Source organism: Siphateles boraxobius, unplaced genomic scaffold (genome assembly GCF_051911475.1).
Source record: "Siphateles boraxobius isolate OS27281-9 unplaced genomic scaffold, OSU_SipBor_1 77, whole genome shotgun sequence".
In the NCBI taxonomy this organism is placed as follows: Eukaryota; Metazoa; Chordata; class Actinopteri; order Cypriniformes; family Leuciscidae; genus Siphateles; species Siphateles boraxobius.
The window spans coordinates 9,056,784-9,078,461 of NW_027509205.1; the positions used below are offsets into that span (position 1 = coordinate 9,056,784).

Here is a 21,678-nt window from a genome sequence, read left to right on the forward strand (position 1 = left end):
GAATACTAAACCATAATTATGAGACTAAAATTCAAAATTATGACATATTAAGCATAATAACGACACAAGTTGAAATAAGATAAAAATCAAAACTACATAATTATTACATACAGTAAAGTCTAAATTATGAGATTAAAAAAAATGTTATGACAGTCAAAATTTAAACTCTTTTCATATATATTTCAACTTTATGTCTCATAATTATGACATTTTGTGTTATCATTTACCAAACCATTCTTTTTCGAATGTCGGCGGAAATGGGCTTCCATACAGACTTCCCAGTGCTATGACTACTTGTCACAAGCGGTGTTTCCTTTGTGAATTAACCTATGTTTTGGGGACGAATCTTTTAAGAGGACGAATCATTGTAACAGTGTTGATAGTCAGTAATTATTGACGTTTCCATCTGCACAGTGGCTGAATAGAGAAAGATTCTGCATCAATACGATCAATACAGTCACTTTGCTATAGGTTCCCAGATATGCTAAAAGCTAGTTAGTACTGCAGGAAGTTACTTATTGGTATTTGTGGTTTGGCATTTTGACAATGACTGTTGAGTTTAATAAGCCTTTGACTCAATATCGTGGTCTAAGGGAGTACTGATTGGACAGATATCGTCACAGTGACCAATTAGTTGTTGCGATTCTCCAAGCCGCAAGCTCTCCTCGACACCACTCCAGCAAACTGTTAATTAAACGTCAACACAAAACATTTCGGCCTTTCCACCAGTGCATGAGATACATCATTTCCATCACAGCTGATCCAAGCATATCAGTTTTTTTTTTGATCAAGATAAAACAAGTGTAGGCCTATCCAACAAAAATAAGCCAATGCATTGGAACAGTGGAATTTTTAGACATTAAGACCACCCACATTGTCTGAAAGTTAAGCACATGCGATGCAAAGGCGAAGGAAGCTAGAGTTAACGTGTTAGCGTCATCATCTCAGCAGTATTAAGACATGGTGTAAAAATTAATCACTTTAAATGAGCTCAATAAGCCTCTCTTTGACAGACATTTCCCATGACTCCCCTACTTGAGGCTTAATGTCTTTCTAGCCCTCTAAGGTGATTATTTGCAGTTTGCACTTAAGTATCATATACACAGTAAAAAACGCAGTGTCAAATTAACACTTAAAGTGTTAATTTTAACACTACTCCGGATCATATATGGTCCCACTCTATCTAGAGTAAAAAGTACACTGTTCGTAGTGTTGAATTTACAGTGTTAATATAGCACCGTACAGTGTAGAAAAATTACACTGCGAGTGTCAAGTGTTACACTTACAATTTTTACACCATGGGGTTTTAACACCCCTGGTGTTGATTTAAATCCATTGGATTACACTATAAGTGTCATTTATAAAGTATTCTGTTCAGTGCAAAAACAATTTACATTATTATAGTGTTAATGTACAAGATCAGACATAAAATCAAGAGTCTTCAGACAGATGTACAAATCCAAAGTTTATTCAACAAATGGGCAAAGTGGCTCCTTTAAAACATATGCCAGATGTGAAAAGGTCAAATTATCACATTCATGAGGAGTTGCAAAGAAAAAGCAAAAAAATAAAAATAAATTAAAAAAGCATAACATCATCTAATTTGCCAAGACATGAACAAATATGACAGGTAGATTTGAACAAGATTGCAGAAAACTACTTGTCGAGAGTTGTGTACCATCCATGAATGCAGTAGTAGTATTTGAGTTTATTGCCACCGGCAGCGAGCAGGTATGCTGTGTGGTCGGTTCAATGCAATCAAGGTGTTTTTGTATGCTGGTCTCTGCCAAAGACAAAAATAACAAATCAAAGTCAGCTCTCCAATTGGCCGTCTTTATAGTTTTCCACAATACAGTCAACCCAAATGGCAATATTTTGAGGCAGACAATAAATTCTCTTCTCTTCTATTATATATATATATATAAAAAAAAAAAACTGCACTAAAATTAAACTGAGAGGGGTTATAGCACTTACGTATAGAGGGAATGCGCATGACGTCACAGTAAGCGGAAGTCGCTGCTGTTCCGCTCACTGAGTGGCAGAAAGACTGAGCGGCAGCATTGGTTTTCAGTGTGAATGCTGCGGAAAAACACACAAAACGCGTCTAAAACGGGAAAGAAATTTGAGACTGACTGTACAACTAGATTTGACAAGAAATATGAGGTATATTTTTACAGACTACCTAAAGCTACAGAACAGAGAAGCAAATAGATAGCTGCAATTCATAGAAACAACTGGACTCCAGGCAGCGAAAGCTGGATTTGCAGTTATCATTTTTGTGTCAATATGCTGGATTTAGTGGTAAAATCATTCTCTATATATTGTATTGTTATATATTGCAGTGACAACTCATCAATCAAATATTTACCACTGTATATTCTGTATAATTTGACATTTTTAAATAAACACTGACAAAAAACTATACAAGTTTTAAGTCTAGACGATATGATGATATATATAACATTGATATAAGTGATCACCTGGATTTAGACCTGCCTATATTGTATATAAAGCGTTCACAGGCAAATTTGCTGTATGTATTTCCCCGGTGTCAAAATCAGGCACATATAAATGTCAGGAAACACGATTCCTGGCTGCATGTTAATATCCATGGATCACTGGATCTTTAGTAAGTTGTAAGGGACACTATATTGAGTCCAATCTTTAGTTTAAACTGATAATCGTTTGTTTTACTTGCGTTTTCGCAGTTTCCCCTATTAAATCCAGTCACGCAGCTGCTCTTCTGCCACTCAGTCCGGCTGAGGGGGCGTGTTCCGGCGGGAAAGTGACGTTAATGCATTCCCTCTATTGTTGTCCTACTGTTAGTTTAACTGCTTCTGTATTGTTCTCATTTGTAAGTCGCTTTGGATAAAAGCGTCTGCTAAATGAATAAATGTAATGTAAATAGTGACAGAAATGCCCAAATTTACCTTTTTGAAGACAACCAGGTGTTTTTCAGCTTTTTATGAGCACATCTTTCCAGGTCTCTTGCAGCCTTGTGGTGATGGTGGAATCAAATCAAGGAGGAGACAAATTGATGCAAGATCGCTTCCCCATTCTAAATTACAGATGTGACAACTTCAGCAAAAAATGCATGTGCGCATATAGATAATCTTATTCTGAATTATAGTCTAACCTGAATCATCAGTTTCATCATCTTTCACAACAGATTCTGCAGAGTCAATCAGGTCCTTGAAGCTCTTGGGAGAAGCCTTTCCAGGAACTTAGTTGAGGTCTTCTAACCAAAAATCAAAAAACAAAAAAACATCAACAGTTACATAGCATAATGACAACCCAATCTCTCTCAGTGCCGGGCAGAGTAGTGCCGTTCACACCTAGCATTAACATTCATCTTGGGTGACGCACAAGTGAACAACTCGAAGTACAGGTGTAAACGCCCCCAAGACGCATTGAGATTCGATTGTTCTGATGAGGTCTAGGCCACATTCTTTTAATAGAGGGTTAGTTCACCCAAAAATTTTAATTCTGTAATTTACTCACCCTCATGTCGTTCCAAACCCGCAAGACTTTCTTTTGTCTTTGAAACACAAATGAAGATCTTTTTGATGAAATCTGAGAGCTTTCTGTCCCTCCACTGACAGCTACGCAACTACCACTTTGACGCTTTTAAAAGTTCATAAAGACATATTAAAACTAATCCATATGAACCAAGCAGTTTAGTCCAAATTTTATTTTTCTTCTGTTTATGTTTTTTGATTAATGTTTATATGTGAATAAAAGTCTAAATTCAATCTATTTATCACAAAGCGATCGAGTCTCTTCAGAAAAATTGGACTAAACCGCTCAATTCATATAGGTTAGTTTTATGAACCATTTATGACCTTTTTGAAGCGTCAAAATGGTAGTTGCGTGGACTGTCAATGGAGGGACAGAAGTCACTCAGATTTAAAATACATTCATTTGAGTTTCGAAGATGAACGAAAGTCTTTCCGGGTTTGGAATGACATGAGGGTGAGAAAAGACAATTTTACACTTTTGGGTCAACTAACCCTTTAACTTTTTGCAGTTTAATATCTTGAATTTACACAATTCATGATGACACATCAATCACTATGCCATTTTGACAATCAAGACAAATCAATCACCAACGACACATGTAAATTCCAGGTCTGAACAAAGGCATTGTGTGGTTGCCCAGTTAGGTTTAGATTTTTCATGTTCATTTGTCATGTATTAAAATTTGTACTGCACATAGAATAAAATATAGGCTAATGATACTCACAATTATGGATTAATCTTAAGCATTCTGTTGCTTTCTTCACTTCTGTTGCAATCTCATAAGAGGAGTTTCCTTCATTCGATTTAAAGACATGTTGTTTAGAATTTATTTGACCCATAATTTGTTAATGTTATTTATAATGTGAACAGAAAATACAGATTCATATTAATAAAATACAGACAGATAAATAGTTAGTACATCATTTATAATAACATGCAGTATGAATTGATAAAGACTGATTTCAAGCTAAAGTACCTGTATGCTCTGCCAGTGCTCACGCAAATACCTGTAAACTGAACTGGAAGACAGACGGATTTATAGATTAGCTCACTTTTACAATTTTTGAATTTAACTGTCATAAAAAAAAACTTGATGGTAGGAAGTTTGTGTCTTGACGCAGATATGACGACATGATATTCAGTGCTGCTAAGAACAAGTAACATAGAGATTAAGTTATGTCATTCACACTTAACGTTAAACATTGACTGCGTTAATAATGCGCATGCGTCACGAAAACGGAATGGTTAACGTTTTAATGTATAACACAGCTACTTTTATACACACAAAACAAATATATAAAATGTATTACCATTTTAAGAATTCTCTCATCTGCGCAGAAAAAAAGCCCAAATAGTGCTGCTTCAGACCTCCTCATCAGCTTCAGTGCCAGGCTCGTCGTAAACCCAGGCCTCGGCGCGACTGGAGGCGGGAATGCTTACTTTCATGAAGGCTGTCAACAAACCAAAATGAAAGAAGCTAAATATATATACATAACAAATTGTAAGCACATTCCAACAAATGTATTTTAAAAGTTTGAATTAAATCGGCATGAGAAATGTTTTCTTCTTTTTTCTTCTGTACATCTCTGCATCTCATGAACTTGACGAGCTTCCTTAATCCATACAAAAATGCGCAATTACTCATTTCTAAATGTGTTCACCACCATAGTTTACTAAAAATGTTAATAAATGCATTTACTATTTAATTTTAGAAAGAGAAAAGCAATTCAACCTACCGTCTCGGTCGCATGAAGATAAAATGGCGTTGTCGTCTTGCGAGGCAGCAGCAGCAGTCATCGAGGGGCGGAGTCAATATAATTCGGCGCGGTTTTTTGCACTTTCAGTGTAAAAATAAAATTACACTACGTAGCACCCTGTAATTACACTGAAGAGGAGTACTTTTTAACATTGTAGATTGTTAATTTAACTCTTTAGGAATTTATAACTTTTAACACTGGAATTTTTACACTGCCGATTTTACTGTGTAGGGACTTTTTAAAGTGGACTCATGGATGGGCAAAATGCCAGCTTGACAGAAAGAAAAGTTGTGAAAATGAAAATGTGCGTTACTTGAAAGCAAGTAAACTTTGAGTAAATAAACGGACTATTACTGAACAATATGGCATAGGTTAAAAAGTCAGTAAAAAAGTAATCAAGCTTACTAAATTATGTCTGATTTCCAGAGGAGTAATGATGTGTGAATACAGTGAATATGTCGAAGTTTTTGTAAAATAATTTGACTATTTCTCGGATTAGACCAAATTCCTTCCATCTTCGCCTTTTGGAACATGTTTGCTGTCAGCTGGCATTATCTTTAAAGGGACAGTTCAGACCATTGCGCTACGCTTCCCTCGTATGTTGCAACTTGCCCGCCACCTCCTCCTATGGGATCAGAAGCTTCTGAGGTCGTTTCATTCCAATAACATTTCCAGCCTGCTCAATCTTGCTGCCGACAAGGCCTCATGACAGCATATGGCTCAGGAAGAGTGGAGACTCCATCCCCAGAGGTCCAGCTGTTCTGGGACCACTTCGGGACCGCACAGCTACATCTGTTTGCCTCTCCGCACTCGTCCCATTGCCAGTTATTTTACTCCCTGTCCGAGTGAACAACCCTCGGCACGGAGACACTGGCTCACAGCTGGCCCCTGGGCCTCCGCAGAAATGCGTTTCCCCAGTGAGCCTTCTTGCACAGCACTGTGTCAGGGAGGAGAAGGAGCAGGTCTTGCTAGTTCCCCCTTATTGGCCCAACCGGCCCTAGTTCCCCCGGACTTTTGCTCCTCTTGACAGCCCCTTTCTGACTCATTCCTCTGAGTACATTCTCAGGGACGGGGCATGATGGCACCCACGTCCAGACCTCTGGAAACTCCATGTCTGGTCCCAAAAGTACGGGACGCGGTGCTTCTGGGTGATCTACCACAAACATGTCATAGACGCCATCACTTCTGCGAGAGCACCCTCTAACGAGGCATGCTTACGCCCTGGAGTGGAACCTGTTCGTTGAGTTTTCTCTCTGAGAGGAGACCCCGAAGGTGTTCGATCACTTCTGTGCTTTCTTTCCTGCAAGATGGGTTGAGTCTCCCTCCACCCGTTCCTGAGGGGAGCAAGGAAACTGCATCGCCTTGCATCTCCTTTATACCCTCTTGGGACTTATCTCTGGTGCCCTTGAGCCACTACAGGCTTTAACTACAGAGTTAGTTAACTCCTGCTTGTTTGGTCTCTATCAAGAGGGTAGGGGACCTGCACAGATTTTCGGTTGACAATCGTGCCTGGAATTCGGGCCGGCCAACTCTCACAATATCCTGAGTCCCCAGTCTGGATGTATGCCCAAGGTTCCTACCTCTCCCTTGAAAAGAGACCAGGTGGTGAGCCTGCAAGCACTGCCCCGGAGGAGGCAGACCCAGCCCTGGCTTTTCTCTATCCTTTCCGCTCCTTGCGGTTATAACTGGACAAAATGCAAAGCCTCAGGACCTCAGACCAGCTCCTGTCTGTTAGGGAGACCAGCAGAAAGGGAAGGCTGTTTCCAAGCTGAGGTTGGCCCACTGCATAGTGGTTGCCATCATCTTGGTGTGTTATCCCAAGGTGCACGTACCCCCCTGGGTGGTGAGCTCCTCCAAAGAGAGAGTATAGCTCCTGCCTAGGGGTTGACACAGAGAGCCTTGCTGACAGATGCTTTAGAGCTGCGGGCTGGGTGACACCTATCACGTTCGCTAGAAAAATAGCCTACGTGTCGAACCGCTGCTTCCCGTGGGCTCCCTTCTCATGAAGCCAGTTTCACTGTAAGCCCGGTTTTATGTTAACACTTTAACACTTTTATGATAATTATTTGGTGCTTTTTGTCCAGAGAATCTCATTTTGTATGTAAAGGAAAAAAAGAACATAATAGTTTTTTGAGTTTTGAAATGAGTGCATTGAGTTCCAGATTCAAATCTCCTGCCAAGTACAACAGAACGTGTGCTATTGTTCAAGGGGCAGCCGGCCTCCTGCCACGAAAGCAATAACCACAGGTTTATTGAATTGCTCCTCTGAGGATAGCTGTAAATCTAGAAAACAGAGAGAAATAAGACTCGTCGAGGAGTATTGCCAGCCATTATGGAGTGATCAACAAACCTCTGATGACCTCATTAGCTATTTTGGAGGTTAACTTCAATATTAATATTATGCTGTGATTGGCAGTACCTCTTATTAGAGCCCGTTACAAAAATTAGGCAATTACTTTGTCCACACATACAATCAGCTTGTGTCAGTCATCTCCATGTCAATTACAACCTTATCTGTGTGTTAATGAGGGTAGATCCCTGAACTCTCATTGATTCGGGTGTCTTGGTGTAAGCAGGTGTATAGCACAGTGTTGAATATTGTGTCTGCATTTTAACAGACTATGTCAATAACAAAAACAAGCTAATTCATATACCTTAGTCGCCATCTAATGACTTTGTTATTTAGAATTAATTTGGTACAGTCGGGTCCAAAAATTGAGATTACAATGAATACATTTTATCTGTACGATTTTTATATTTGTAAAATAAATTTCTTATGCTCACTCATGCTGCATTTATTTGATTAAAATATTATTACAGTTTAAAAGAACTGTGTTCTATTTTAATATGTTTTAAAATATAATTTATTCCTATGATGCAAATCTGAATTTTCTGCATCATTAGAATCTTCAATGTCACATGATCCTTCAGAAATCATTCTAATATGCTGATTTGCTGTGCTGCTTAATATTTTTATGGAAACCTTGATACAATTTTTAGGATTCTTTGATGAATCAAAAGTTCAAAAGAACATAATTTGGAAAATAGATGTAAACATATTGTAAACACATTTAGAATTTTTTTGTAAACATATTGTAAATAAATGTTATATTGTAAATATTATTACTTTTGATCAATTTTATTCATCCTTGCTGAATAATATAATATATTATATATTTCCATTACACGAGAGTAGAATGTTATAACTTCATGCTGATTTGTACTCGGCTTTCGCCAAGATAAGCACCAACTAAGACATAGCTTTACAGTAACCTATGCTTCTCCATCCATTTACGCTTCTTTCCATATGGTGATGTAAATCTCCTTCTGTCTAGTGTTAACACGCGTCAGCACACACAACGGCTGCAACCACAGTGCGGTCCATGCAACCATGACAACTGTCTGGATTGAGCTGAGTAGGGGACATCTCTAGGGTCTTCAAATGGGCACCTTCCGTCCTCAGTGTTTCGTCAACTAGCCCACGACACCTCAAGAGGGCTCGACAGTGACTCTGGCGTCCCAGAGTCACCCCCCTCCGTCCCCCACTCAACTCAGCCCCAGCGTACTGAACTCTACATCCCTACTGCTGCTGAGACCTAACCACAATCTCACAATGTTGAGCCCCACTGGTGCGTTAATATGCAGTTTCAGTGGCAACGGTTCCGTATGGCATACCACCTACCGCAAAACACAATATCTGCCCAACCACCGTCATTCACGCAATATACACAGGAACGTAATGACTGTAAATACTATACAACTTATACAAATAAACCAACAGACTCTTCAAGTTTTGAAGAATTCTACGAAACCGTAGCATGGCGGCCTGTACACAGCCAGCTAGAATCTTTCCATCTCAACCACAGCCAGTTGCTGCTCCTTTCTGCTGCTTCAGATAAGTTCTTTACTGTGCGACGCAACTCTTGGCCACTGAATCCGACGTCTCTGAGGAACCGGGTTGTAGAGTGTGCCACAAAACCTTGACAACCCACTTCCAATGGATAAACCTGGACTCTCCATCCTCGCTGTTCTGCTTCAGTGGCCAGATGAGCATACCGCAGTTTCTTCCTCTCATATGCCTCATCTACCGCATCCTCCCATGGCACTGTTAACTCTATCAGCTGAACAATGCGTGTTCAATAAAATATTATTACTTTTGATCAATTTTATTCATCCTTGCTGAATAAAATATGTATATATATATGTAAATATATATATATATATATATATATATATATCAACTGTTTGTACAGTTCAAATACAGTAATCTAACATTTTATAATATAATAATATAAAATCTAATAATCTAATTCAACTTGGAAATAAACCTTTTTTATTACCGTTCGAATATAAAATGAACAATGAATTTTTCTTTTTTTAAATTTAGATTTAGATTTGGTCACTATCAAAAAAGCTAATTTGTGACATTGATCATGTGAATAGTTCCCCTTCAGGGACTACCGCTGCGTGAAATCGCAGTGGGAACGCCCTCCAGCGTGACGCGTCTGAAGCATGAATGAAATCAGTCAATGGAGAGATGGAGCGTCATAGCGAGTGACGTCATCGACCAGGAAGCTATAAATATCCCCTGAGCACACAATACGCCAGCTTAAAGTTATTTCAGCAAGCTGTGTGTGTGTCTGAAATCTATCGATTGTGTTTGTCTGTTTAGACAGGAGTTTATCACTATATATAGATATATATAAAAAAACCAATATGAGTGTCAAAGTGACGAGCGAGCAATATAGAAAGTGTGTTTCCCCCTGTACACGATACATCACGGGTGGGGATACACATCAGCTGTGTGTTGCTTGTTTGGGATTGCAGCATGCCCAGTCGGCTCTTGAGGGGGTCGATTGTGAGCATTGCGAGCGTTTTCCCTTGAGAACTCTGCGCTCTCGGCGATCGCTCTTCGAGGAGAGTGGTTTGCTGCGAGCTCCCAGAGGCTCGGGTCCCGCTTCTGTTGAGGCAGAGCGGCGGCGCTTGTCTTAGGGCTCGCAGATGGATCTCACTGGCGACGTTGAGACGGGCTCCGCCCTATCTCAGCTATCTCCGGCAAGATCGAGTGCCTCTCACGCGGCTCTGGAAGCACGCGCTGTGGCGGTTACTTCTGCCCGGGTCGAGGCACATGATGTCGAACTTAGATTATCCAGTTCTGAGGAGCTCGATGTCGAAAGTTTTGCATCAGAAGAAACTGACTCGTCACTCCAGCATACTGCTGAAGAGGGGCTGATAGATGTGTTATCTGTTGAAAAGCTCAGCATCGAGTGGCCAACTGATAGGCAGGAGTCTAGTAATAAAAGCAAATTAGATGATAGATTTCTGTCTGCACGTCCTCAGCCTTTTCGCCCGGTGCTTACCATTCTTTCCAGATCTCCACTCTGAGGTTTCAAAGACCTGGGTTAGACCTGTTTCAAGCAGAATTTATACTAACCAGTCTAATGCTTATGGAAACATTTTTGGTGCAAAAGCTTCAGGGTACGTGACCATGCCGAAGGCAGAGGAGACGCTCGCTAGCTATCTCTCTCCTGCTTCGTCATCTTCACTTAAAGCAACGGCTCTGCCCTCTAAGCCACTAAAAAATACTTCTGTGTTAGTGGGGAAGGCTTACTCGGTGGCGGGTCAGGCGGGTCAGGCCACTTTACAAACTGGCACGTCAGATCCTTCTATGGTCCCAGGGGAAAATTCTTTCTCTGAGAGCTATTTATCTCCCGGGGTATTTAAATCAGGGGGCAGACATCCTGTCGAGGCAGGGGCCGAGGCCCGGGGAATGGAGTCTTCACCCCGAGGTGGTGGAGCTCCTATGGGAACATTTCGGTCGTGCCGAGGTAGACCTATTTGCTTCCCGAGAGACATCACACTGTCCACTGTGGTTCTCTCTCAGCCTGCCAGTCCAACTGGGGTTGGACGCGATGGTACATCTGTGGCCGAGGTCACGTTTGTACACTTTTCCCCCGATCGCCCACCACATGCCAGTATTATTTGAGATTGTTCTTGCCTGTAAAACAGATAAACTGAGCACTACTGCACGGCGTACCGTATTATTAACCCCTCCACTGCTGTTCAGTTCTCCTCCATTTTCAGTCAGCACTGTGACATAACTTAGGCTTTATATAATGATTCAGCGGAGATTAGCGCATGGTTTAACTCCATTTGCCAAACTGCTATAGACTCTGTGGCTCCATTGAAAACTAGGCAATCTAAAACTAAAGCTGAACCCTGGTTGAATGACACTACCCGTGTTGTCAGACGTGAGTGCCGTAGGGCTGAGCGAAAATGGAAAAAGCATAAACTACATGTATCTTTACAAATGTTAAGGGACTGCTGGCGGCATTATCAAACAAGTTTGAAAGAAGCTAAAAGCTGAATTATTCAGTCAAATTGGAACAAGCCTCGTGTTTTGTTTAAGACCATTGACTCAGTTCTTAATGTACCGATAACTGTCTGTTTTGATTCCGCCTATGGTGTGAGTGAAAAGTTTTTGCACTTTTTTATTGATAAGGTCACTACCATTAGCGCTCAAATCTCACCTTCAGCTTATGACCCCTCAATCACTGTCCACTGCTCGGGTGTCTTTGACAAGTTTGAACTTGTGACGTTGTCTGTTTTACAGAAGATTGTTAGCCATTTGAAGCCCTCAGGTTCTCCAAATGATACTATCCCTCCTCGACTTTTTAAGGAGATTGTTCCTACTATAGGGCCATCTATCCTTGCAGTTTTAAATAGCAGTCTTTCCTCAGGGGTGGTCCCTAAACTTTTTAAACATACAGTAGTGCAACCCTTAATAAAAAAACCTGGTCTGGATCCTGCAGATCTCACAAATTTTAGACCGATATCTAAACTATCCTTTCTGTCAAAAATCCTTGAAAAGATAGTTTGCAGTCAATTAATGGCTTTTTTGGATGAGCACAATATTCCTGAAGTTTTCCAATCTGGTTTCAAAACCCTACATAGCACAGAATGGGCTCTTCTAAAAGTTTTTAATGATATTCTTTTAGCTACTGACTCTGGGGATTGTGTTATTCTTGTGCTTCTTGATCTGACAGCCGCTTTCGACACAGTGGACCATGAAATCCTGATCTCTCGTTTGGAGCGGTGGGTGGGCATCAAGGGCATTGCACTGAAATGGTTCAGGTCCTACTTGGAAGGTAGAACTTTCTGTGTCAGCTGTGGAGATTATGTGTCCTCCCCTGCACCTCTGTCTTGAGGGGTTCCACAGGGCTCAATTTTAGGCCCTCTTCTCTTCTCTCTTTATTTGCTCCCGCTTGGTTCCATACTTAAGAAGCATGGTATGTCTTTCCACTGTTATGCAGACGATAGTCAGATCTATGTGCCCCTAAAAAAGAATGAAACTTTTGATGCGTTAGGGGCTGCGTTTACAGATTTATTAAACTCCTTTGGGGTCAAGCAAAACGTCAGTGGTCCCACTCATCGTCTAAATCATACACTAGACTTAATTATATCATATGGAACCAACCCAACCGATATAGATATTGTACCGCAAAGTGATGATGTCACTGATCATTACATGATAACTTGCATAATACGTACTGCTGAAATTTGTCATGTTGCGCCACGTTATCGACCAGGCAGAATAATCCTTCCAACCACTATAGATGGATTCTCAAATAGCTTACCTGATCTATCTCAGCTGCTCAGTGAACCCAAACAAACAGATGAACTAGAGGAAATGACTAGCAGTTTGAGCACCATTTTCTCTAGTACACTAGAAATTGTTGCACCAATTAGATTAAAAAAGGTTAGAGAGAAAACTAAAGCACCATGGTACAACAGTGCTACGCATGTTATCAAGAGAGAAACTCGTAACTTAGAGCGTAAATTGAAACAAACTAATTTAGAGGTCTTTAGAATCGCGTGGAAAGACAGTATGTCACGTTATAAAAAGGCTCTAAAAGCAGTCAGGGCTGAGCATCTCCGCAAACTAATAGAAAATAACCAGAATAATCCAAGGTTTTTATTCAACACCGTAGCTAGACTAAAAAATAAACAAACATCACCAGAGCAAAATATTCCGTTACAGTATAGTAGTAATGATTTTATGAATTTCTTCAATGAGAAAATAGAAAGCATCAGAAACACAATTGTAAATGTACAATCTTTTATGGTGTCTTATGATTCAGCCTCAATTATCGCCCCTCAAGAACAACTACACCGCTTTACAAATATAGGACAGGAAGAGCTAAATAAACTTATCATTGCATCTAAACCAACAACATGTTTATTAGATCCAATACCCACTAAACTACTGAAAGAAGTGTTACCCGTAGTGGAAGAGCCTCTTCTCAATATTATTAACTCGTCTTTATCTTTAGGTCATGTTCCAAAATATATTCAAACTGGCAGTAATAAAACCTCTCATTAAGAAACCGCAATTAGATCCAAATAACCTAGCAAATTACAGACCCATTTCAAATCTTCCATTTATGTCTAAAATACTAGAAAAAGTTGTGTCCGCTCAATTGTGCTCTTTCTTGCAAGAAAATGATATCTATGAAAAATTTCAGTCAGGATTCAGACCGCATCATAGCACAGAAACTGCGCTAGTTAAAATTACAAATTATTTACTTTTAGCTTCTGACCAAGGCTGTATCTCAATACTAGTTCCACTTGATCTTAGCGCTGCGTTCGACACTATAGATCATAAAATACGGATCGACTACAAAACTACACTGGAGTTCAGGGACAGGCATTAAGCTGGTTTAGATCGTACTTATCAGACCGTTATCATTTTGTCTGTTTAAATGGGGAAAAATCGAAGATAACGTCAGTAGACTATGGAGTGCCGCAAGGATCGGTGTTAGGCCCTCTGCTATTCTCAATATATATGCTGCCACTTGGTAATATTATAAGAAAACATGGAATTAATTTCCACTGTTATGCTGATGACACTCAATTATATATTTCATCACGACCAGATGAAAACACTAACTCATCTAAATTGACAGAGTGTCTCAAAGATATAAAATGCTGGATGACGTGTAATTTCCTGCTATTAAATTCAGATAAAACGGAGGTATTACTTATTGGTCCAAAAAACTACCCACAAAACCTTGTACAATACAACTTTCATTTAGAAGGATGTCCTGTTACTTTATCCACTAAAGTAAAAGACCTGGGTGTTATACTGGACCGCAACTTGTCTTTCGAAAATCATATTTCATATGTTACAAGAACAGCCTTTTTTCCAACTCAGAAACATTGCTATGCTACGTAACATGCTATCTGTTTCCGATGCAGAAAAGTTAGGTCATGCATTCATGACCTCGAGACTAGATTACTGTAATGCTTTATTAGCTGGCTGTCCTGCATCCTCAATAAACAAGCTACAGTTAGTGCAAAATGCAGCTGCTAGAGTTCTTACTAGGTCAAGAAAATATGATCATATAAGACCTATTTTATCATCTCTACACTGGTTACCTATTAAGTTCCGTATCAATTACAAAGTACTATTACTGACCTATAAAGCCCTAAATGGTTTAGCTCCTGTGTATTTAATGGACCTTCTATCGCCCTACAATCCATCGCGTTCTTTAAGATCACTAAATTCGAGGCTTCTGGTCATTCCTAGGATATCTAAGTCCACTAGAGGAGGGAGGCCATTCTCGCATTTAGCTCCTAAACTCTGGAATAGCCTTCCTGATATTGTTCGAGGCTCAAACTCGCTGTCCCAGTTTAAAACTAGATTAAAGACGCATCTCTTTAGCCAAGCATTCACATAATGCTTACCTTTTATACCACTGTTGAATCAGATCGAATGCATTAATATTATGAACAGCAGCTATGCTAATTATCTCCCATCTGCTTTTCTGCTGTTATCTCGGGACGCTAGTCCCGAGGTAAATAGCGTTCGTCAGCTCCGGTTTGTATCCAGCCTCTCACGGAGACCTCAGATACCCCAACACCTGCAATAAGATGACTAAACGCCTGTGAAGAGACGACTCAACGCCGGCGATATGTTATGCCCTAAATTACTACATGATTAACTAACTGTATTTTTTTCTATTTACATTTCTGAAATGCACATTCTGTAAAGCTGCTTTGAAACAATAAGTATTGTGAAAAGCGCTATACAAATAAATTTGAATTGAATTGAATTGAATTGAAACTGTTGGTCCATTACTTAAATGTCTTGATGATATAAAGGCCTGGATGGCTCTTAACTAAAAGTGATGTTTTTTGGCACCTCTGGAACCCCCTGTGTCGATCTGGGTTCCTTGAGTCAATATATTAAGCCAACAGTCACTAACCTAAGGGTTAAAATTGACCCTGACCTTAAGCTGGACAGACAGATACAGTCAGTGGTTAAAACAAGTTTTTTTCAATTGAGGCAATTGGCCAAAATAAAGCCATTTCTTTCAAAGCGGCATTTTGAGACAGTAATCCACGCCTTTGTTACCACTCGGTTGGATTACAGTAATGCACTCTATGTGGGGGTCAGTGGGTCCTCTATTGCTCGTCTCCAGATGGTGCAAAACGCTGCTGCACGTCTTTTAGCTGGAACACGTAAATAAAAGCACATTTCCCCTATTTTATCCTCACTCCATTTGCTGCCTATATATCAAAGGATCCATTTTAAGATTCTTTTATTTTTGTTTAAGGGTCTAAATGGTCTTGCCCCACCTTACATATCTGAGCTGCTACACCCCTATAGGCCCACCCGTTCTGGTTTGGTTATATTGATTTTTTTGGTTCATTGTATGGCTGTGTATTTGTTTTATTTGTTTTATGGCTTTTTATGTATTCATGTATTGTTTTTACTTTACAGCAGTTTGTGTCCATTTTGGATTTTAAAGTGCTTTATAAATAAATTTTGATTTGATTTGATTTGATCGCTCTGCTCCCGGGAGTTCTGGAGAGGGTTCGCCGGGACGGGCTCAGTCTTCTGCTAATAGCCCCATTCTGGCCGGCCCGAGTATGCTTTGCGGACCTGGTGTCTCTCCTCAACGGCTCTCCCCTGGAGATACCGATCAGGAGAGATCTACTCTCTCAGGCGAGTGGGTCGATCCTTCACCCCCGCCCAGAACTATGGAGGCTGTGGCCTTGGCCTCTGAAGGGGGCCAGCTCATAGATTCTGGTCTCTCGACTGAGGTCGTTGAGACCATCCTCCAATCCAGAGTTCCCGCCACGAGGAAGTTATATGCCGCGAGGTGGAAAGTTTTCACCTCTTGGTGTGGAGAGCGCCAGCAGGCCCATCAGCCTTCACCTTTGGCTGTAAGGGCTCATTCCACCAGGAGTATGGCTGCCTCTACAGCTCTTCTTTCAGGAGCTTCTCTTCAGGACGTTATGTGATGCGGCAGGCTGGTCTTCACCGCACACTTTCGTTAGATTTTATTCCCTTGATCTTAGCTCCACTCCCGGGGCTCAGGTTCTCTCGTCGGTTTGTGTCTCCTAATGACACACAACGGGGATTTGGTCGTATGGGGATGTGGGTATTGCGTTCCCACTGCGATTTCACGCAGCGGTAGTCCCTGAAGGGGAACGTCCCGGGTTACGTATGTAACCCTAGTTCCCCGAAGTAGGAACTAGTAACCCTAGTTCCGAGAATGGCAGTGTCCTGCCATTCTCCCAGCATCCCCTTGGGTCGCTTGCTTCAGTAACTTTAAGCTGGCGTATTGTGTGCTCAGGGGATATTTATAGCTTCCTGGTCGATGACGTCACTCGCTATGACGCTCCATCTCTCCATTGACTGATTTCATTCATGCTTCAGACGCGTCACGCTGGAGGGCGTTCCCACTGCGATTTCACGCAGCGTCCGTCCCTTCGGGGAACCAGGGTTACATACGTAACCCGGGACGTTTTGTACACATGGTCCGATGTTCTCAAACCAACTAAAACATTGTGAAATTTGAATCTACGTCAACATTTTACTCAAATTGTTATGCTATGTTATACTATTTTCAATTTGCAATGAAAAATTTGTATAGTTTTTTTTTTTAAACTAGTGGTCTCAGATTTTATAACCCACTGTATATTAATTTACAGATCTGATCAATATGTGATTAATAAATATATGAGCATCCTCATCATGCACCTCTCCCCATAAAAAAATCATCTTAAAATCCAGCAGAATTTCTCGATTTCAAACACATCAAAAGAAGAGAGAGCGGCAAGGTTCTCTTACAGAGGTAGCATACTGAATGTCTCTCCAGATGGAGGTTTCCCTCGAGAGATCAGAAACTTCTAACAGATTGTCCAATATGACCTCCCCAATCATATCGTGCCGTGAGAACCGGTCGAAGTCAAAAACGCTCAGATGGAGCTTCCTGGCCGGAAGCTCATCATAGGGTACCGGAAACTGGAAGGACTCGTCAAAGGTGGGGTTGAGCGTTTTACGATGGACTCGTGTCTGGAACTTCTGCTTCCGATCTGGAAGCAGGTAGATCTTGACATAGGGGTCGGAGCTGCCGCAAAGATCCTTGGCTGGTAGATCAAATGCCTTGAGTATCTTGACAAGTATCATCTCATTCTCATAGTCATAGCGGAGAGAAAAGTTGATCTTGCCACAGTTTTTGCCGCCTTTACTATTGTCGGAGTCGTCGTTCTCTGTGGTCATCTGCTTGTAGAGTTCAGGCTTGATACGGCCAATGCTGGTTGGCTGCTCATCCACATCATAATCATCTCCCAGGTCCAGACTTCCAACCTGCATTTGACGGGGAAGGTGACGTTTGAAGGAACTATGCCTGAAAAAATGAGATAAAGGACAGAAAGAGTAACATGAGTGATTTGATGATGTTTGGAAAAAGTTGGATTAAAAACTGAACAGCCCAAGGCAAGGTTATGTAACTACAATCTGCTGATGCTGATGTTATTGTAGTGAAATCCTACTGATATGTCACTTGCATAATTCATAGACTATACATTATGTATAATATTGTTATATACACTTGAGGTTTGTCACAATTCTATAGTGAAGACAAACCTCAATACCATGAAAGCAATTGTTTCATCCATTATTTAACAGCTGTCTCAAAAGGAGACCGGGTGTTAAAATTAATTCTGGTGTAGTTAATTCAACTGTAGTGCATACTATTTAATATTAATAATACTCCATATTTTCCTGTCTGGCTGATCTCTAGGAATGCTCTGTAACAAAAAGCAGTGAAAAATCTTCAAAAGCAGCCACATACTGAAGCTAAATTAAACATTACTCTTTAATGAGCAAATAGTACATGACATATTCAATTTTGAGTGGACAAGTTCTGTGCCGTAATTAAGATCCATGGAACAAGCTCAAATTAATCATGTATACATGAGCAGCATTTCTCTTGGTTCCAGTGATTATGAAGCAGCTCAACATTAAAAACTCGCCCTGAAGTGATACTAAAAAACATTATTGAAGGGATAAAATAACAAAGCAGTCACAGATGAAAGACTTCACTGTCCTCTAAAATATTATGCATCATTAGCAAAATACTTTTCAAATATAAATTATATTTCTAAAAAGTTTACATTTCTCTTGCTACTTGCAGTATTCATCTGTCCTGTAATGTCTTTATATGATCCTCTAATTGGACTGTAATTGATGCCTTTTGAGCCATACAGGAATAACCACCTTGGAAATAGAGGAAATTTTACTCAGATCTAATAATAATGGTCTGACAGTCTGATTCATAGTCTGCATTTCCTTCAGGTATATACAGTTCTGCATATGACGAATGACATGTGTAAATGGTTGCAGACACAGGCTGCATGCTGAACATTGATCAAAGATAGGGAAAAGGGGGAAGATGCAGATCCCTCAAGAACAGTGTGAATTTACAGCTACATTTTAACATATTTAGATGACTTGTATATACAGTATGATGATGTATCATCCTGTTTATTATTAAAGGAAATTGTGTTATTGCAATACACTGAAAGTCATGAAAGGGGTAAGATGGCCCTTACCTTGGGCAAGAAGCTCCCCTTTCAAACTTATTTTAAATATATATATAGAATATATAGAATACATCTGATTTTGTATTAAGGGGTTAGTTCACCCAAAAATAAAAATTCTGTCATTACTTACTCACCCTCATGTTGTTCCAAACCCTTAAGACCTTTGTTCAAGTCTAAGTCAAAGTCAACTTTATTGTAATTTTTAGCACATTGCTTGGCCATTGTTAAAAACGAAACACAGTTCCTTAATGGAACAACGGTAACACATTCATGAAGACTAAGAAAAGACAACAGTAATGTAAACAATAGATATACAAAAAGATGGACAATAAATTATACAAATAAATATTATATATTAAGTGTAGCAGCATTGAGGTACGATTATATTTAAATAAAACATTTTTAAAAATTATTATTATGGTGCTAATGTCAAAATCTTTTGGCGGGTTGGGGGTGGTTAGGTGCAATCAGGCTGGTGGTTCAGAAGTCTGACCGCATGTGGGAAGAAACTGTTTTTGAGTCTGGATGTTCTGGCCTGGATGCTTCTTAGCCTCCTCCCAGATGGGAGGACCTTGAACCAGATGTGGGAAGGGTGAGAGGAGTCTTTCAAGATGGAGGTTGCTTTTTTCACACACCTTGTTGCAGAGATCTTCAAAAGCAGGAAGGCTGGTCCCAGTGATACACTGTGCCGACTTCACTTCCCTCTGTAGGGCTTTCCTGCAGGTGCAGAGCAGTTTCCATACCAGACCGTGATACAGCTGGTTAGTCACTTTCAATGACACATCTGTAGAAAGCAGTGAGGATAGAGGGGGTCATGCCTGCTCTCTTCAGCCTTCTTAGAAAATACAGGCGTTGTTGGGCCTTCTTTACTAAGGAGGAGGTGTTCGATGACCATGTGAGGTCACTGGATATGTGCAGGCCCAGGAATTTAAACTTCTGTGTTGTTTCGACTTCTGTGCCTTTGATGGATAAGGGCTGGTGTGGGCCTTTGGTGCGTCTAAAGTCAACAATCATCTCTTGAAAGTTGAAAGTTTATTTGCACATATAACATTTAAAATACAACTTTACAAATCCATTAACGGAAAAAAAACAGAAAGAAAAAACATACTGTGCGGGAGAGAGTGAGAAGACCATGAGGTCTTATAAGACCACCTCCCCAAAATCTCATTAAATGGACATAAAATTACATGATCAAGCAAGACAATACAATCAATACATCAATCATTTTAATATAGCAAATTAATCAGAAAAACTTAATTATATGTTAACATTTATTTCAGCTCTCTTTTGAAAGTGTTTAGAGTGATGATTTTAGTCTTAAAAACAGGGTCTAAATGATTCCAGAGGGAAGGCCCTCTGTATTTCAGTGTAGATTGATTAGTGTAGTGTCCTGTAATGCTAGTGATGTAGAAACGGAGGAGGCTGGATCCAAATGCAGTGTGGCTTTATTAACAAACTATAAACTCAGACAGGAACAGGTTACAAGGACTCGGGAACAGGTTACCAGGAATCACCAACGTTAGCATACATACATTCATGCAACAACTCACAAGGACAGGGCAGAAACACAGGGCTTAAATAATGAAGTACAAATGAGCTAACAGGATAACCAGGGGGCGTGGAGAACGAGAAACACCTGGGATCACTAATAAACAAGACAGGGAACCACTGAACATGACAAAACAAGACAAGACACAAAACCCACATTACGACAATTAGCTGTAGTTCTACAAAAAGGAAGATAAAAATCTTTACAACGCCTTGTGGAATAGGCCTGAACATCCGAAGAATACATAAAAAAATTATTAAAAGCTCTGGGCATAATATTTGTCATATTCATATACTTATACATACAAATATTTATGCAATAGATGTTAACATTAATGTTGTCAAGATGTTATATTTTATGAATAGCGGAACAGATGATTACAATCTATTGGAATTACTCATAATTCTCAAGAATTTCTTTTGTATTAATAAAATATTATTTAAATATGTTTTGCATGTTGCACCCCAAATAATATTACAGTACAAAATGTGGGGATGGATTAAACTGTAATATAATGTTTTCATACATGAAATATCAATTAAAGAGCGAACTCTACTCAGTATACCAACAGATTTCATTATTTTCCTGCAAACATGTTGAATATGATATTTCCAAGTTAGTTTTTGGTCGACAATGGCACCTAAAAATTTTATTTGGTTCACTTGGCTAATTTTTAAACCATCAATTGATACCTCTTTGTACTGGCAATCTCCTTTATTTTTTTTACTAAAACTCATAAAATTAGTTTTTTGTATATTAAGAGAGAGTTGATTAACTTTAAACCATTTAGAAATATTTTGTAATTCTTCATTTGCTTCTCTTATTAATGTGTCAATGTTAGAATGAGATAATAGAAGACATGTATCATCTGCAAACATGAGTGGCATAACATTTTTACATACAACTCTTAAATCATTGATATAAATTAGAAATAATAGAGGTCCCAAAATGGAC

General features: G+C 39.7%; 1 protein-coding gene and 1 long non-coding RNA gene across 5 annotated transcripts in view; both read right to left on the minus strand.

The window, feature by feature from the left end:
* syt6a (synaptotagmin VIa) overlaps positions 1–21,678 on the minus strand; it is a 126,167-nt gene that overhangs the window by 19,373 nt on the left and 85,116 nt on the right. For both annotated transcript variants that reach the window (XM_077217915.1, XM_077217914.1), the window contains one exon: positions 17,419–17,977. In XM_077217915.1, the coding sequence (XP_077074030.1) occupies positions 17,419–17,977 (559 nt within the window). The remainder of the gene's footprint in view (positions 1–17,418; positions 17,978–21,678) is intronic.
* On the minus strand, positions 1,698–5,465 carry LOC143725473 (uncharacterized). 3 transcript variants are annotated; one of them, XR_013198232.1, is made up of 6 exons: positions 5,256–5,464; positions 4,830–4,970; positions 4,496–4,538; positions 4,244–4,312; positions 3,137–3,238; positions 1,698–1,783 (listed from the first exon to the last, which is right to left on the minus strand). It is a non-coding gene; the product is annotated as an uncharacterized LOC143725473 (long non-coding RNA). The 3 variants fall into 3 exon arrangements; XR_013198233.1 differs by lacking the exon at positions 1,698–1,783 and adding an exon at positions 2,931–3,058 and having other exon boundaries at positions 5,256–5,465; XR_013198231.1 differs by lacking the exon at positions 5,256–5,464 and having other exon boundaries at positions 4,830–5,117.